The sequence below is a fragment of the Raphanus sativus genome, unplaced genomic scaffold (assembly GCF_000801105.2).
Source record: "Raphanus sativus cultivar WK10039 unplaced genomic scaffold, ASM80110v3 Scaffold0025, whole genome shotgun sequence".
Lineage (NCBI taxonomy): Eukaryota > Viridiplantae > Streptophyta > Magnoliopsida > Brassicales > Brassicaceae > Raphanus > Raphanus sativus.
Window position 1 is genome coordinate 74,380 of NW_026615349.1, and position 14,880 is coordinate 89,259.

The 14,880-nt window shown below is 36.1% G+C and overlaps 2 protein-coding genes across 2 annotated transcripts; both read left to right on the plus strand.

Annotated features, from left to right (window-relative positions):
* Window positions 1-2,528: 2,528 nt before the first annotated feature.
* On the plus strand, window positions 2,529-7,841 carry LOC108844099 (uncharacterized). Its single transcript, XM_056995698.1, has 7 exons — window positions 2,529-2,570; window positions 6,104-6,173; window positions 6,290-6,528; window positions 6,669-6,782; window positions 6,884-6,932; window positions 7,026-7,413; window positions 7,504-7,841. The coding sequence occupies exons 3-6, from the start codon at window positions 6,346-6,348 to the stop codon at window positions 7,394-7,396; spliced, it is 717 nt and encodes a 238-aa protein (XP_056851678.1). The 5' UTR covers window positions 2,529-2,570; window positions 6,104-6,173; window positions 6,290-6,345; the 3' UTR covers window positions 7,397-7,413; window positions 7,504-7,841.
* A 448-nt stretch (window positions 7,842-8,289) lies between these two features.
* On the plus strand, window positions 8,290-13,445 carry LOC130500732 (uncharacterized). Its single transcript, XM_056995697.1, has 8 exons — window positions 8,290-8,331; window positions 9,244-9,352; window positions 12,014-12,083; window positions 12,200-12,439; window positions 12,578-12,691; window positions 12,793-12,841; window positions 12,934-13,125; window positions 13,414-13,445. The coding sequence occupies exons 3-8, from the start codon at window positions 12,072-12,074 to the stop codon at window positions 13,443-13,445; spliced, it is 639 nt and encodes a 212-aa protein (XP_056851677.1). The 5' UTR covers window positions 8,290-8,331; window positions 9,244-9,352; window positions 12,014-12,071.
* Window positions 13,446-14,880: the final 1,435 nt, after the last annotated feature.

Below are 14,880 nucleotides of genomic sequence, written 5' to 3' on the forward strand. Positions count from 1 at the left end.
TTTGTGGAAATGTATTCCCCGGTATGGATGCAATTACGTTTTAGATTTTTGAATGAGCCTTACGGCGTCAAAAAATCTTAAATGCATCTCATGGACGTTGTGACAGCTTATTTGTATAGATCGTTGGATAATGATATATGTATATATATGAGACTCCCTGAAGATTGAAATGCCAGGGGCATTGAAAAAAACCCAGGGAGATGACCTGAACATGATTGGAACTCAAAAGGAGGTTGATGATGCTCGAACTCATATGAAAGAGGAGTTCGAAATGAAAGATCTCGGCAAGACAAAATTTTGTCTTGGGCTTCCAGATAGAGCATCTCCCGAAGAAGGTATTTGTGCATCAATCAAACTATACGAAAAGGTTATTAAAACGCTTTCGTATGGACCAAGCGACTCCTTTGAGTACTCCAATGATTGGTAGATCTCTCATGTTGAGAGTGATCCTTTTAGGCCCTACGAAGATAGCGAGAAGATATTAGGTCCTGAAGTACCTTATATGAGTGATATCGGTGGACTCTTATACTTGGCAAACTGTACCAGGCCTGATATTGCTTTTTGCAACTAATCTCTTAGCAAGATATAGCTCTGCTCCTACTTACAGGCATTGGAACGGAATAAAACATTTATTCCGTTATTTACAAGGTACAGTTGATTTAGGGTTAATGTATTTTAGAAAACCCGAGTTTGGTATGGTTGGTTTTGCAGATGCAGGATATTTATCAGATCCTCATAAGGTTTGATCGCAAACCGGCTATGCTTTTACAATTGGTGGAACCGCGATCTCTTGACGGTCCCAGAAACAAACTCTGGTTGCAACTTCTTCAACCATGCAGAGACTATTGCGCTTCACGAAGCATGTCGAGAATGTGTGTGGTTAAGGTCAATGAGTCACCAGATACAAGATTCAAGTGGAGTAGTTAACAAGAAAGAGCCGACGAAAGTTTTTGAAGAAACTCGACTTACTTCACTCAACTCAAAGAAGGTTATATCAAGAGAGATAGAACAAAGCACATCCCTCCAAGATTTTTCTCGTACATTCGGAAGCTCGAGAAAAATAAAGAAGTGGACATAGAATATGTACGGTCATGCGACAAGCCGGCTGATTTGTTCACCAAGTCTTTTCCGACTACAACATTCCAGAAACACGTCGACGGTATCGGGATGCGGCGTTTTGCGTGACTTATGAAGAAAAAACTATGTCCATTACTCTCAGGGGGAGATTACGTCAGTGTACTCTTTTTCCCTTGTCATGGTTTTTATCCCATTGGGTTTTTCCATGACTAGGTTTTTAACGAGGCACTACGTAAAAACAATAGATATCAAGGGGGAGTGTTAGAAGATAAAGATGAAAATATGATGATTATCCATCTTGGACACATGTCTTTCTTACAGCAATCACGTCATTCATCATCTTTTATATTTGTCTTCTTCTGTTAAAGCAACCGACTTTTGTGTAGTAAAATAGCCTCTTCCCTTGTTTATTTTGAGAATGTAAGAAAGCAATAATAATCACATTTCCTCTCTTCTCTCGTTCCAACCATCATCTCTCTCTCTCCCTTATGTTTAGTCACTTTCACATCTTATAAATATATATATAATAAACAGAGAAAATTATCTTTCACCTCTTATTTTATAACAAAGTTGATTTTTTGCCGGAAGTTTAAAACGAAATTTGATAGAACGAAATAGGCCTGGGCATTTTACCCGACCCGAAGACCCGACCCGAAACCGACCCGAAAAAAACCCGGTCGGGGTAGGAACCGACCCAATCAAATTACCCTATCGGGTCTTGTTGTAGAGGACCCGCGGTCTTGGACCCGACCCGACCCGAACCCGAACCCGGCGGATACCCGAATTTATATAAATTAAATAAAATGAATCAATGGGAATCGAAGATGGGTTATTTGTCTACATAGCAAAGGGGTCAGCCACTAGGAGACAACAACTATTGTTCTATCTCGCATAGTTAGTATATACACATTTTAATATAATAAAACACAATTTTAAATAAAATGGCAAATATTTCGGATATATTAATATTTTCAGATTTTTTTTTTGTATTTTTAGGTTGAACCCGAACCGAACCCGACCCGAACCCGATCCAGAACCGAACCGATAAATTCTAGTTACCCGAATGGGTCCAAATATATAAGACCCGATCCGACCCGGACCCGATACGACTCGAACCGATCCGGAACCGAAAATTTGAAATTACCCTATCGGATCCTAAACTCCTAGACCCGAAAGACCCGGACCCGAAAGGACCCGGTCCGAACCCGACCCGACGACCCGAATGCCCAGGCCTAGAACGAAAAGAAACTACACGAAAAGAACCTTTGAAAACAATAATACAGCCCAATGACTATATTCTGTACAAGGCCCAAATAGTATAGTTAAAAGTCCATGTAAATGACATAATATGCTGAATTCAGTAACGGACCCGTAAAATTAGGAATCAACGGTCAATATATATATATATACTCGTCTCATGCCATTTCTTTCTCAAACTGCCGCCGAACTTTTCTTGGTCCAGATCTGAATCGCTGTCTATCATCGTGAATCAGGTATTCTTCTGCATGTTTATTTATTTTTGGCCGTGCAGAGTTAGTTTGTTCTCATCTCCTCAAACTTTTATTTCTCCTGTCAGATCCGAGTTTTCTCAGGTAGGTAGATTCCAATTTGATTGATTTAACTAGGATATGTAGGAGTTTTCTGAATTTTTTTTTTGTTTTCAAAATTTAAAAGTAAATCCAAATGATAAGATAGATTGTTAGTATAAAACTTTGATTTAATACAAACTGATTACATTGTTGTTTCCGGTGATTATCTTTCAAGAAAATATCACTTTGTATCCTGAACAAAGTTTTATACTGATAAACTGATTTTATAAATTGGGTGAACTTTAATATGAAGTTTGTTAGAATAATTTTTTCTTGTTCCACTATTGATTATAATATTTACAATTTGAATGGTTGTTAAAATAAGTGTGGTTGAAGTGGTGATTAATTTACTCTGAGACTGAATCACATTATACACTTTGTGAAAGTTACTCACAATAATGTAACTACAAATGTTACATATGTTATAATAAATGGAGTGATTAGTTTGCTAGGATATTCATCCTAAAAAACTGTGTTCATATGCAAATGAATCCTCGGTTCCATCAACAATCTGAGTTTTATTTTGCCATTGTTAGTTTTAAGTTTTAAAATGTTGGTCTTTAAAGTTTGAAGCAAACTTCTGTTATTCTGGTAGTATGTGTGTTTGAATTTGGTCTAAATTTCTAGATTGATGTATCTTCTATGTTTGAAAGAATTAATAATTGAGATGTTAATGGTTAATACAATTGATTCTCTCTATAAGACTCATCAAAACGAAAGCAAAAAGATATGGTCTCTTTACCATGTCACTCTTGATCTTCTTTTTCCATCCAAACTTAATTTGTGGAACAAATTTAACTGTGCAGTTCCTCAAAAAAAAAAAGAAATGGCTCAACAAGCTTACCTTTCAAAGTTGGAGAAACCATAGAAGTAAGATCTTTTGAAGTGGGATACCGTGGAGCTTGGTTTCGGTGCAAGTAATGTAACTAGATTCTACTTCAAGGAAGTAACTTAGTAATCTTTGAAAAAAGATATACTAAGTACAGTTGAAGGCTTTGCGCTTTCAAAACATCACTTATATTATCTACACATCCACTTCAAACTCTATCTTCAAGGTGAATGGCTGAGAATCATGAATGGATGAACTTTGAGAAGGAACATGTGCTTTGCCACATGTAGAATCTCTAAAAAACTTCTTTCTAAAGCAGATATGAGAATCATGACATCTTTCAAAAGATTTCACATTACTAATTTAAAGGTCACATGTTTTCTCCGTCTCTTTTCTAAAGCCCATATTGTTGATAATGCATACACCTTATTCCTTTTTGTAAATGTAAAATCTAAGTATAGTCTTCCCTAATGAATTAATATATATATTAACTTCTCCCCCAAAAGGGAGACCCGCGTGTTACAGAGAGCCGGTTAACCGACGAAACATTAGCCCTTGGTTAGGAAGTCAACAACAGAACACACAAAAGCCAGATGCAGAAAGGTATAGAGATCTACATGGGTGAAAAGACATGAAGTAGCTCAGCTAAAACTCTGATGGAACACCGGCAGCCACCATTTGAGACAATTGTAACTAATCTGAACCAGTTGTCTAAGCTGGTATACATGTTCATCAACACTAACCATCAAGATCCTACCACCGACAGAGAAGTCCCGCGGCCACGAACGCCACAAATGTCAGATGCCTGAAGATCTGACTACTGAAACCCCTAGCCACCACAAATCACTTTGAATTGCCTCTGTTTCACAAATCCAAGGAACTAGGCATGGCCTTTCTAGAAATCATAGCGGCGGAAAACAAAAATTGTTAAGAGGGGATACTCCGCCTTAGAAACCGCCATCCCCAATGCTTAGATCCGGATTCCTCCGCTAAACCAGTACAAGAACCCAGATTCCGATGAATGACGTGCGAGAACTGTGTTTCTGCGTCCTCAAACGTGGCTCAAAACCCTAGATCCAGAGAGCTACACTCAAATAAGTTATCAGATAAACAAAATGTGTTTGTGGTTTGATGTCCTTGCATAATTAGAACATGGTAGGTATCCTTGAGGTGACAAACCCACTAACTCATGCTATATTCAATTTTGATTCCTAATTGTTGTCAACTATGTTAATGGACTCAGCCAGAAAGTCATGACTAAAATGATCTTTTTGGAGAACTTTTGCTCTTGTGCCCAAAAAAGAGTTAGCTCTCTTAGGGAGACCCTTTCTTGCTCTTTAAGACAGGATTTGCTCTTATAGAGAGAGATTAGGAGACTTCTCACAGAGAAACTACTCTCACGGGGTGACACTGCTTCCCAGATTCTACTTTCACAGAGAGTGCTTTCTCAAAAGAGATAAACATGCTCTTTCAGTTCTAGATGCCTGAAAACATACAATGCTCTCTTCCAGACAAACTTAATCCACTATCTTCGCTATCCAAACATCAAAACTGACCCTCTTAATGATGCTGCAAGTTAACACCAAGTTAGTCCAGTTTGCTTAAACACAATTTTCCCAAGTATGATTATTTGCGTTCACACATAGTAAGGTGGATCCATATATGGATGAGTTGTCGTAGCCATCACACATAGTGGAAGGCTGGATCCATTCAACCTGGTTTGTGATGTATTTAAAGTTTAACAGAATCGATTTGACTACATATATAACCAAAGCGCAATATCTTTCAATCATACAAGCACTCACAAGATATCACCATCGTGTTCTACCTGTCTAGACAAAGCTGTAGCCATCAACCATGTTGCAAAACAGAGTCCCCCGCGCCATCAGTCACAGAGAGCTCATTCATACATTCAAATGGGAATTCTTTGGATACATGTGTCTTTAGGTATCAAAAAATTTATCAGTACGAACAAGCAACTCAATAGATGTGTCGTCAAATGATGGGAAGAATACAACAGATTTTCTACCTGAGAGTTGGTGTCTATTAGTAGAGTTCTTGTGGTATTGGACTCCAACGCCAGGGAGTTGCTTTAGATGCTGATGTCTCTGTTGACTTAACCAAAGTGTCTTTGACAACAATAAATCAATAATCTCTTTATGCAGTCAGTTTCTTCTCACCTTTCTGCAGCAACAATGCATCTGTTTTAACTCATGCAACTCTCACTACATGTTCTAACTAGTTTCCCGACCTCACGATGTTCCATCTTTGATCATGATTCAGCATCACATATATCTCTGGCTAATCAGAGAAATCTTAGGCTACAACTGTTTCAAAGAAGCCAAAAGCCTTATGTCCACCTTATACATTCACTAGTTTTGTAGGTTATCAGTCAAATTAATATTAAAACAGTGATTGTGTACTGATGCATCAATACCCAATTATGACTCATCAGAGATTAGGAAGATAAGCATGCATTAAGTCACATTAAGAGTCACACACCATCCATTTTTATTTAAAACTGATCTTATCTTTCTAATATTTGAGATTTCTCTCTTATTATCAGATATAAACATATATTGACAGCTCTGTTTTAATGATTTATTAGATACTAACCATATACACGAAGGAGGAGAAATTGTTCTACAGCTTGAAGTATCTTGATTATGATGATGAAGGTGAGTTTTAGCATTCTCTTGCACATTTATTTTTGTTTAACTATGTCCATATTATTTTCACAATATTTTGTAATGTATCTGCGTGAATTAACTTCTGAAAATCTCATATGGTTCAGAGATACATCACACACAAGTCTATCAATTGTTCGAAGATGAGGAGAAAGAGTGGTTGATGGTTCGACCATCATATCCACCACATTATCAGGAGCGCCAAGTCCGTAAAATCGAGGCTGACCAAGCACCTCTTGTTGTCGTTCATGGCTCTTGGAAAGTAGGAGACTTGGTTGATTGGTGGAAAGATGACTGTTTCTGGTGTGCAACGGTTTTGGCAGCAAAAGTGAAAGAACCATTACAGGTATATATTGATGTAGTGAAGTTGTTTGTTATCCAGTCCAACGTTCTTCTTCTTGTACTCTGTACACTTAGTTAAATCTGATTAATTGATTTCAAACAATTCTATTTTTTTTTTTTCTAAGTCAATTATCTGTTTTGCAGATTGAGTTGTTTCCACCACCACTCGGTGAAGGAGAAACTTATGCAGCTTTGCATAAGGACGTGCGTCCAACATTGGATTGGTCACTTGAAGATGGCTGGACAGTGCCTTCTGTGGTTAGTTTGTCTTATACGTGATTTGTTTTTGTTTTTTTTTTTTTGGTATCTTCATTTGTCATAGTTTGCTCATTTTGTTTGGTCACGTGGTGTGGTTGTAGGATGGACGGAAAAGTCAAAGTGTTAAACTTGTGAAACGTGAGAAAGGAGGTTAGATTTGCTACTTACATGGACAATGATTTTATTCTCCTATGTTTGCTTGGTTTTGAAATTCATTTGGTTTTTTTTCACACTTATTTACAGTAGATCATGTACCCCAAGGTGTTTGCCAAACTGGAAAAAAGCAAACAGAGAAAGCCAAGAGGCAGAAGACAGAGAGAGCCAAAAGAAGAAAGACAGAGAGAGCCAAGAAGCAGACGACAGAGAGGCACACGCAACAGACGACCGAGAGAAGCACGCAGCAGAAGACAGAGGGAGAATGCAGCAGCAAGTGGAAGGCATTGGAGAAATTCGACAGAATATTGATGAGTCAGATTCAGTTGAAGCTGCAGTTTTATGACTTGGAAGAGCTCATCGTTAGAATTGAGTGGATAAAAAAGATGCTAAGCCCAGATGTTGGAGAAGGCTCAACGTGGAAATACCAAGATTACCGCCCATCTTCCAAGGGAATGTGAATTCATAGTGGTGATAGGTTTGTAATCATGTTACATCTTTCTACTTAACGTTTTCTTGTGTTGTATTTTTCACTTCTCTAATTGTATTTTGTTAAAAAACATTTCAGGTTTAGGACGTGAAACTGCTAGTGAAGTTTGACGAAGAACCGATGTGAAATGGGAAAGAGGCGTAGAGTTTTGTACAACAACCAGAAAAGACATGATGATGTATAGGTTGTTGTATAATATTTTTCCAAGCGCCCTAAGAGCATCCTCAACCCATAAATGCTTAAATGAGAGTGCTTAAGATTTTTTTTGATTTTTTTAATTTTTTTTTTTTTTGGTTTTCTTAAAAAAAAGAGAAAAAAAAAGAAGCCACTTACGGGCCGCCACATGTTAATGGGGCCCGCGAAAAGAACAAGCACTCTGGCTCACCGTAGCTTAATCAAGCGTCTCTGCTTCTCTTCTTCTTCTTTCTCTTTTTTTTATTGTTTTTCTCTCTCCCTAAACACTCTTCTAAGCTCCCCCTTTAATGATGCTCTAAGAAGGCTAGTGACCTTTTTTTTTTCTCTGTCACTTCTTCTTTGACCAACTTCATCTTTGTACACATGTTTTTACATTTGTATAAAGTTAAATGAAGCGAATTCAGTTTTAATTATTTTGTCACTCTGAAATATATTTTCCACTCGTTAACATTGGATTATTAATCAAACGCAATATTCAGTGTAGAATGATTAGTGAGACGTTAAAGTGTAAAACATCTCTCACTTACATAAAAACTCAAAATCTTGGTTGTGGCTAAAGTTTGAAACGAAAATTTGTGATTCAAAGCCCAATCGTCTTTTTTTTGGTAAACTAATGGGGCCGTAAATTAGGGGTCCACACTAAAATAATATAAATAGTCGTGTGTCATTGTCTTTACCCTCAACTGCCGCCGTATCAATCGTGGATCAGTGGTATTTTTCTTTCTTCTCTCATTTTTCGATTTTGTGGAGTTAGATAGCTTCCAAGTTGATTTTGATAGTGATTTGATCAGTTTTCTTCTGCATGTTTATTTATTTGTTTTAGTTTGTTCTCATCTCCTTTTGTTTCCCCTGTCAGATCTGATTTTTCTAAAATTTTGTTATTTTGTTTTCAAAATTTTAAAACAAGCTCAAATGATAAAATAGATTGTTAGTATAAAACTTTGATTTAATACAAACTGATTATTATTGTTGTTTCCGGTAATTATCTTTAAAAAAATCAGTTTATATCAGAACAAAGTTTTATACTAATAAACTAATTTTATAAATTGGGTGAACTTTAATATCAAGTTTCTTAGAATCACTTTTTTTTGTTTCTACTATTGATTATAATATTTATAATTTGAATAATTGTTTAAATAAGTGTGACTGAAGTGGTGATTAATTTACTTTGAGATTGAATCACATTTTTTACACTTTGTGAAAGTTACTCACAATAATGTGACTACAAATGTTATAATAGATGGAGTGATTAGTTTGCTAGGATATTCATCCTATAAAACTTTGTTCATATGCTAATGAATCCTCAATTCCATCAACAATCTGAGTTTTTATTTTGCCATTGTTAATTCAAGTTTTAAAATGTTTGTCTTTAAAGTTTGAAGCAAACTTCTGCTATTCTGATAGTATGTGTTTGAATTTTGTCCTAAATTTCTGGATTGGGGTATCTTTTATGTTTGAAAGAATTAATAGTTGAGATGTTAAATGGTTAATACAATTTATTCTCTCTATAAGACTCATCAAAACAAAAGCAAAAAGATATGGTCTCTTTACCCTTCACTCTTCCCTCATAGGATCTTCTTTTTCCATCTTAACTTAATTTGTAGAACAAATTTAACTGTGCAGTTCCTCAAAAACAGAAATGGCTCAAACAAGCTTACCTTTCAAAGTTGGGGAAACCATAGAAGTAAGATCTTTTGAAGGGGGATACCGTGGAGCTTGGTTTCGTTGCAAGGTAAATGAGTTCTACTTCTTCAAAGAAGTAACTTAGTAATCTTTCAAAAGGATCTACTAAGAACATTTGAAGTCTTTGCGCTTTCGAAACATCACTTATATTATCTACACACCCACTTCTTGAAACTTTACTTTATCTTTAAGGTGAATGGCTGAGTCGTGAATGAATGAACCTTGAGAAGGAACATGTGCTTTACTACAGTAGAATCTCTAAAAGTTTCCTTCTAAAGCAAATATGAGAATCATGACATCTTTCAAAAGACTTTATATTACTAATTTAAGGTCACTTGTTTTCTTTGTCTCTTTCTAAAGCACATATTGTTGGAACCTTTTGATAATGCATACACCTTGTTCCCTTTTGTAAATGCAAATCAAGGTATAGATTCTCAATGAAGTTTTTTACTCTAATGAATTAATATATATTTATATTAACTTTTTCCCCAAAAGGGAGATCCGACGTGTTACAGAGAGCCGGTTAACCGGACGAAACATTAGCCCTAGGTTTGGAAGTCAACAACAGAAAAAAAAAAGCAAGATGCAGAAAGATAGAGATCTAGCATGGGTGAAAAGACATGAAGTAGCTCAGCTAAAACTGTGATGGAACACCGACAGCCACCATTTGAGACAATCGTAACTAATTTAAACCAGTTGTCTAAGCCGGTGTACAGATTCATCGACACTAACCATCAAGACCCTACCATCGATAGAGCAGTCCCGCGGCCACGAACGCCACAAATGCCAGATGCCTGAAGATCTGACTACTGAAACCCCTAGCCACCACAAATCACCTTGAGTCGCCTCCGTTTCACAAGTCCGAGGAACTAGGCATGGCCTTTTAGGGCAGCGAAAAACGAAAATCGTTAAGAGGGGATACTCCGTCCTAGAAACAGCCATCCCCAAAGCTTAGATCTGGTTTCCTTTGCTAAACCAGTACAAGATCCCAGATCTCGATGAGTGAAGTGTGAGGACTCTGTTTCCGCCATCCTCAAACGTGGCTCAAAACCCTAGATCCAGAGAGCTACACTCAAAGAAGTTATCAGATAAACAAAATGTGTTGGTGGTTTGATGTCCTTGCATAATTAGAACATGGTAGGTATCCTTGAGGTGACAAACCCACTAACTCATGCTATATTCAATTTTTATTCCTAATTGTTGTCAACTATGTTAATGGACTTAGCTAGAAAGTCATGACAAATGATTTTTTGGAGAACTTTTACTCTTGTGCCCCATAAAAGAGTTAGCTCTCTTAGGGAGACTCCTTTCTTGCTCTTTAGGAGAGAGATTGCTTCTATACAGATAGATTAGGAGACTTCTCACTGAGAGACTGCTCTCACGGGGTGACACTGCTTCCCAGATTCTACTTTCGCAGAGAGGGCTTTCTCAAAAGAGATAAACATGATCTTCCAGTTCTAGATGCCTGAAAAGATACATTGCTCTCTTCCAGACAAAACTCTCAATCAGTGATGTATTCATCCACTATCTTCTCAGATTCTACTTTCACAGAGACGGCTTTCTCAATAGAGATAAACATGCTCTTCCAGTTCTAGATGCCTGAAAAGATACAATGCTCTCTTCCAGACAAACTTTTAATCAGTGATGTATTCATCCACTATCTTCGCTTTCCAAACATCAAAAACGGACCCTCTTAGTGCTGCTGCAAAGTTTAGTACCAAGTTAGTCCATCAATTTTGCTCAAAATTTGTCCAAGTATGGATGTTATCGTTGTCGTACCCATCACACATGTGGAAGGCTGGATCGATATCAACCTGGTCTGTGATATATATTAAAAAGCTTAACATAATCGATTTGACTACATTATAATCAAAGCGCACTTATCTTTTTCGATCATACAAGCACTCACACGATATCACCATCGTATTCTACCCGTCTAGACAAAGCTGTAGTCATCAACCATGTTGCAAACAGAGTCCCCACGCGCCATCAGTCACAGAGAGATCATTCATACATTCAAAAGGGAGTTCTTTGGATACATGTGTCTTTAGGTATCAGTACGAACAAGCAATTCAATAGATGTGTCGCCAAATGATGGGAAGAATACAACAGATTTTCTACGACGTGTCTACAGATGCTACCTGAGAGTTGGTGTCTCTTAGTAGAGTTCTTGTGGTATTGGACTCCAACGCCAGGGAGTTGCTTTAGATGCTGATATTTCTTTTGACTTAGCCAAAGTGTCTTTGGCAACGATAAATCGATAATCTCTTTATGCAATCAGTTTCTTCTCACCTTTCTGTAGCATCAATTCATCTCTTTAACTCATGCAACTCTCACTACATGTTCGTTATATTTTCCCAACCTTAGGATGTGCCATCTTTCAGCATCACATATATCTCTGGCTAATCAGAGGAATCTTAGGCTAAAACTGTTTCAAAGAAGCAAAAGCCTTATGTCCACCTTATACATTCACTAGTTTTGTAGGTTATCAGTCAAATTAATATTAAAAACTCAGTGATTGTGTACTGATGCATCATACCAATTATGACTCATCAGAGATTAGGAAGATAAGCATGCATTAAGTCCAAATTAAGAGTCCACACACCATCCATTTTTATTTAAAACTGATCTTATCTTTCTAATATTTGAGCTTCTCTCTTATTATCAGATATAAACATATATTGACAGCTCTGTTTTAATGATATATTAGATACTAAACATATACACGAAGGAGGAGAAATTGTTCTACAGCTTGAAGTATCTTGATTATGATGATGAAGGTGAGTTTTAGCATTCTCTTGCACATTTATTTTTGTTTAACTATGTCCATATTATTTTCACAATATTTTGTAATGTATCTGCGTGAATTAACTTCTGAAAATCTCATATGGTTCAGAGATACATCACACACAAGTCTATCAATTGTTTCGAAAATGAGGAGAAAGAGTGGTTGATGGTTCGACCATCGTATCCACCACATTATCAGGAGCGCAAAGTCCGTAAAATCGAGGCTGACCAAGCACCTCTTGTTGTCGTTCATGGCTCTTGGAAAGTTGGAGACTTGGTTGATTGGTGGAAAGATGACTGTTTCTGGTGTGCAATAGTTTTGGCAGCGAAAATGAAAGAACCATTACAGGTATATATTGATGTAGTGAAGTTGTTTGTTATCCAGTCCAACGTTCTTCTTCTTGTACTCTGTGTACACTTAGTTAAATCTGATTAATTGATTTCAACAATTCTTTTTTTTTTTCTAAGTCAGTTATCTGTTTTGCAGATTGAGTTGTTTCCACCACCACTCGGTGAAGGAGAAACTTATGCAGCTTTGCATAAGGACGTGCGTCCAACTTTGGATTGGTCACTTGAAGATGGCTGGACAGTGCCTTCTAAGGTTAGTTTGTCTCATACTTGATTTGTATTTGTCCTTTTAGTTTTTTTTTCTTCATTTGTCATAGTTTGCTCATTTTGTTTGGTCACGTGGTGTTGTTGTAGGATGGACGGAAAAGTCAAAGTGTTAAACTCGTGAAACGTGAGAAAGGAGGTTAGATTTGCTACTTACATGGACAATGATTTTATTCTCCTATGTTTGCTTGGTTTTGAAATTCATTTGGTTTTTTTCACACTTATTTACAGTAGATCATGTACCCCAAGATGTTTGCCAAACTGGAAAAGAGCAAACAGAGAAAGCCAAGAGGCAGAAGACAGAGAGAGAGCCAAGAAGAAGACAGAGAGAGCCAAGAAGCAGACGACAGAGAGGCACACGCAACAGAACAGGACCGAGAGAGAAGCACGCAGCAGAAGACAGAGGGAGACATGCAGCAGCAAGTGGAAGGCATTGGAGAAATTCGACAGAATATTGATGAGTCAGATTCAGTTGAAGCTGCAGTTTATGACTTGGAAGAGCTCATCGTTAGAATTGAGTGGATAAAAAAAGATGCTAAGCCCAGATGTTGGAGAAGGCTCAACGTGGAAATACCAAGATTACCGCCCATCTTCCAAGGGAATGTAATTCATAGTGGTGATAGGTTTGTAATCATGTTACATCTTTCTATTTAACGTTTTTTGTGTTGTATTTTTCATTTCTCTAATTGTATTTTTTGAAAAACATTTCAGGTTTAGGAGGTGAAACTGCTAGTGATGTTTGATGAAGAACCGATGTGAAATGGGAAAGAGGCGTAGAGTTTTGTACAACAAACCAGAAAGACATGATGATGTATAGGTTGTGTATATATTTTTCCAAGCGCCCTAAGAAGGCTAGTGACCTTCTTTTTTCTCTTTGTCACTTCTTTTGTACACATGTTTTTACATTTGTATAAAGTTAAATGAAGCGAATTTAATTTTAGTTGTTTTGTCACTCTGAAAATATATTTTCCACTCGTTAGCATTGGATTATTACTCAAACGCTATATCCAGTGTAGAATGATTAGTGAGACGTTAAAGTGTAAATCAGCTCTGACTTTGAAAACAACCCCAATCTTTGTTTGTGTTAAAAGTTTGAAAGAAATTTGATTGACAATTTACTAAAATAGATTATTTTCAAATTGTTGCCACAGAGATATTAGAAAAAGAAATTATTAAAATATTTCATTTATACTCTAGATATTAAATACAAGTAAATAAATAAAAATATAAAATAAAATTTTCTTTATAATTTCAGATTATATATTTTCAAATTCGAACAATACCATAATTTGTTTTTTTCAAACTTTTTGTTTTAACTTTTTTTTTTCTGAAATTCAAAAATATCTTTTGAAACTATTTTTAAAATTTTTAATATTTGTTTTATAAAATTTTAAATCTCAATCCCAAATGCTCATTTTTAACACTAAATCCTAAAGTTTAAATTAATTAATTCAAAGAGTATAAATGTACAGTGAAACTTATATAAATTAATAATGTTGGAACTACACCAAAACTATATTTTTTCTTTAATTTATAGAGATTATTAATTTATCGATATACTAATTGAACCAAAAATTTATTTGAGACTATAAATTATATTATTTTATAGAGATTTTTAATGTTAAAATTATATTATTTCCTTAATAAAACATTTTGATTGTTTTAATCATTAAAATTTGTATTTATAACAAGTAATTTTTAGTGTATATTAGGTGTTTTTCAGATTTTATTCAAATATACAGAACTAATCAGAAATACCCATCGCGAAAAGTAAAAACCATTGAAAATAAAACAGGTTCAATATGAATTCCAGGATGACCAAGCCCAAACGTCTTTCTTCTGTACAAAGCCCTAATATCTATTGGAGTACTTCACGTGAATGGAATATTTTTTTGGTTAAACTAATGGGCCGGTAAAATTAGGGGTCCACACGAAAATTGTATAAATAGTCGTGTGTCATCATTGCCTTCACCCTAAACTGCCGCCGTACAACTATTCTTTCAGATCTGAATCGATTCAATCGTGGATTAGTGGTATTTTTTTCTGTCTCTTCTTCTTTTTTTCCTTTCAGTTTTTCGATTTTGTGGAGCTAGATAGCTTCCAAGTTGATTTTGATAGTGTTTTGATTAAATCATGATTAACTCTGGTCTCTTAACTTACGTTCTTGGCTTTGGCTAA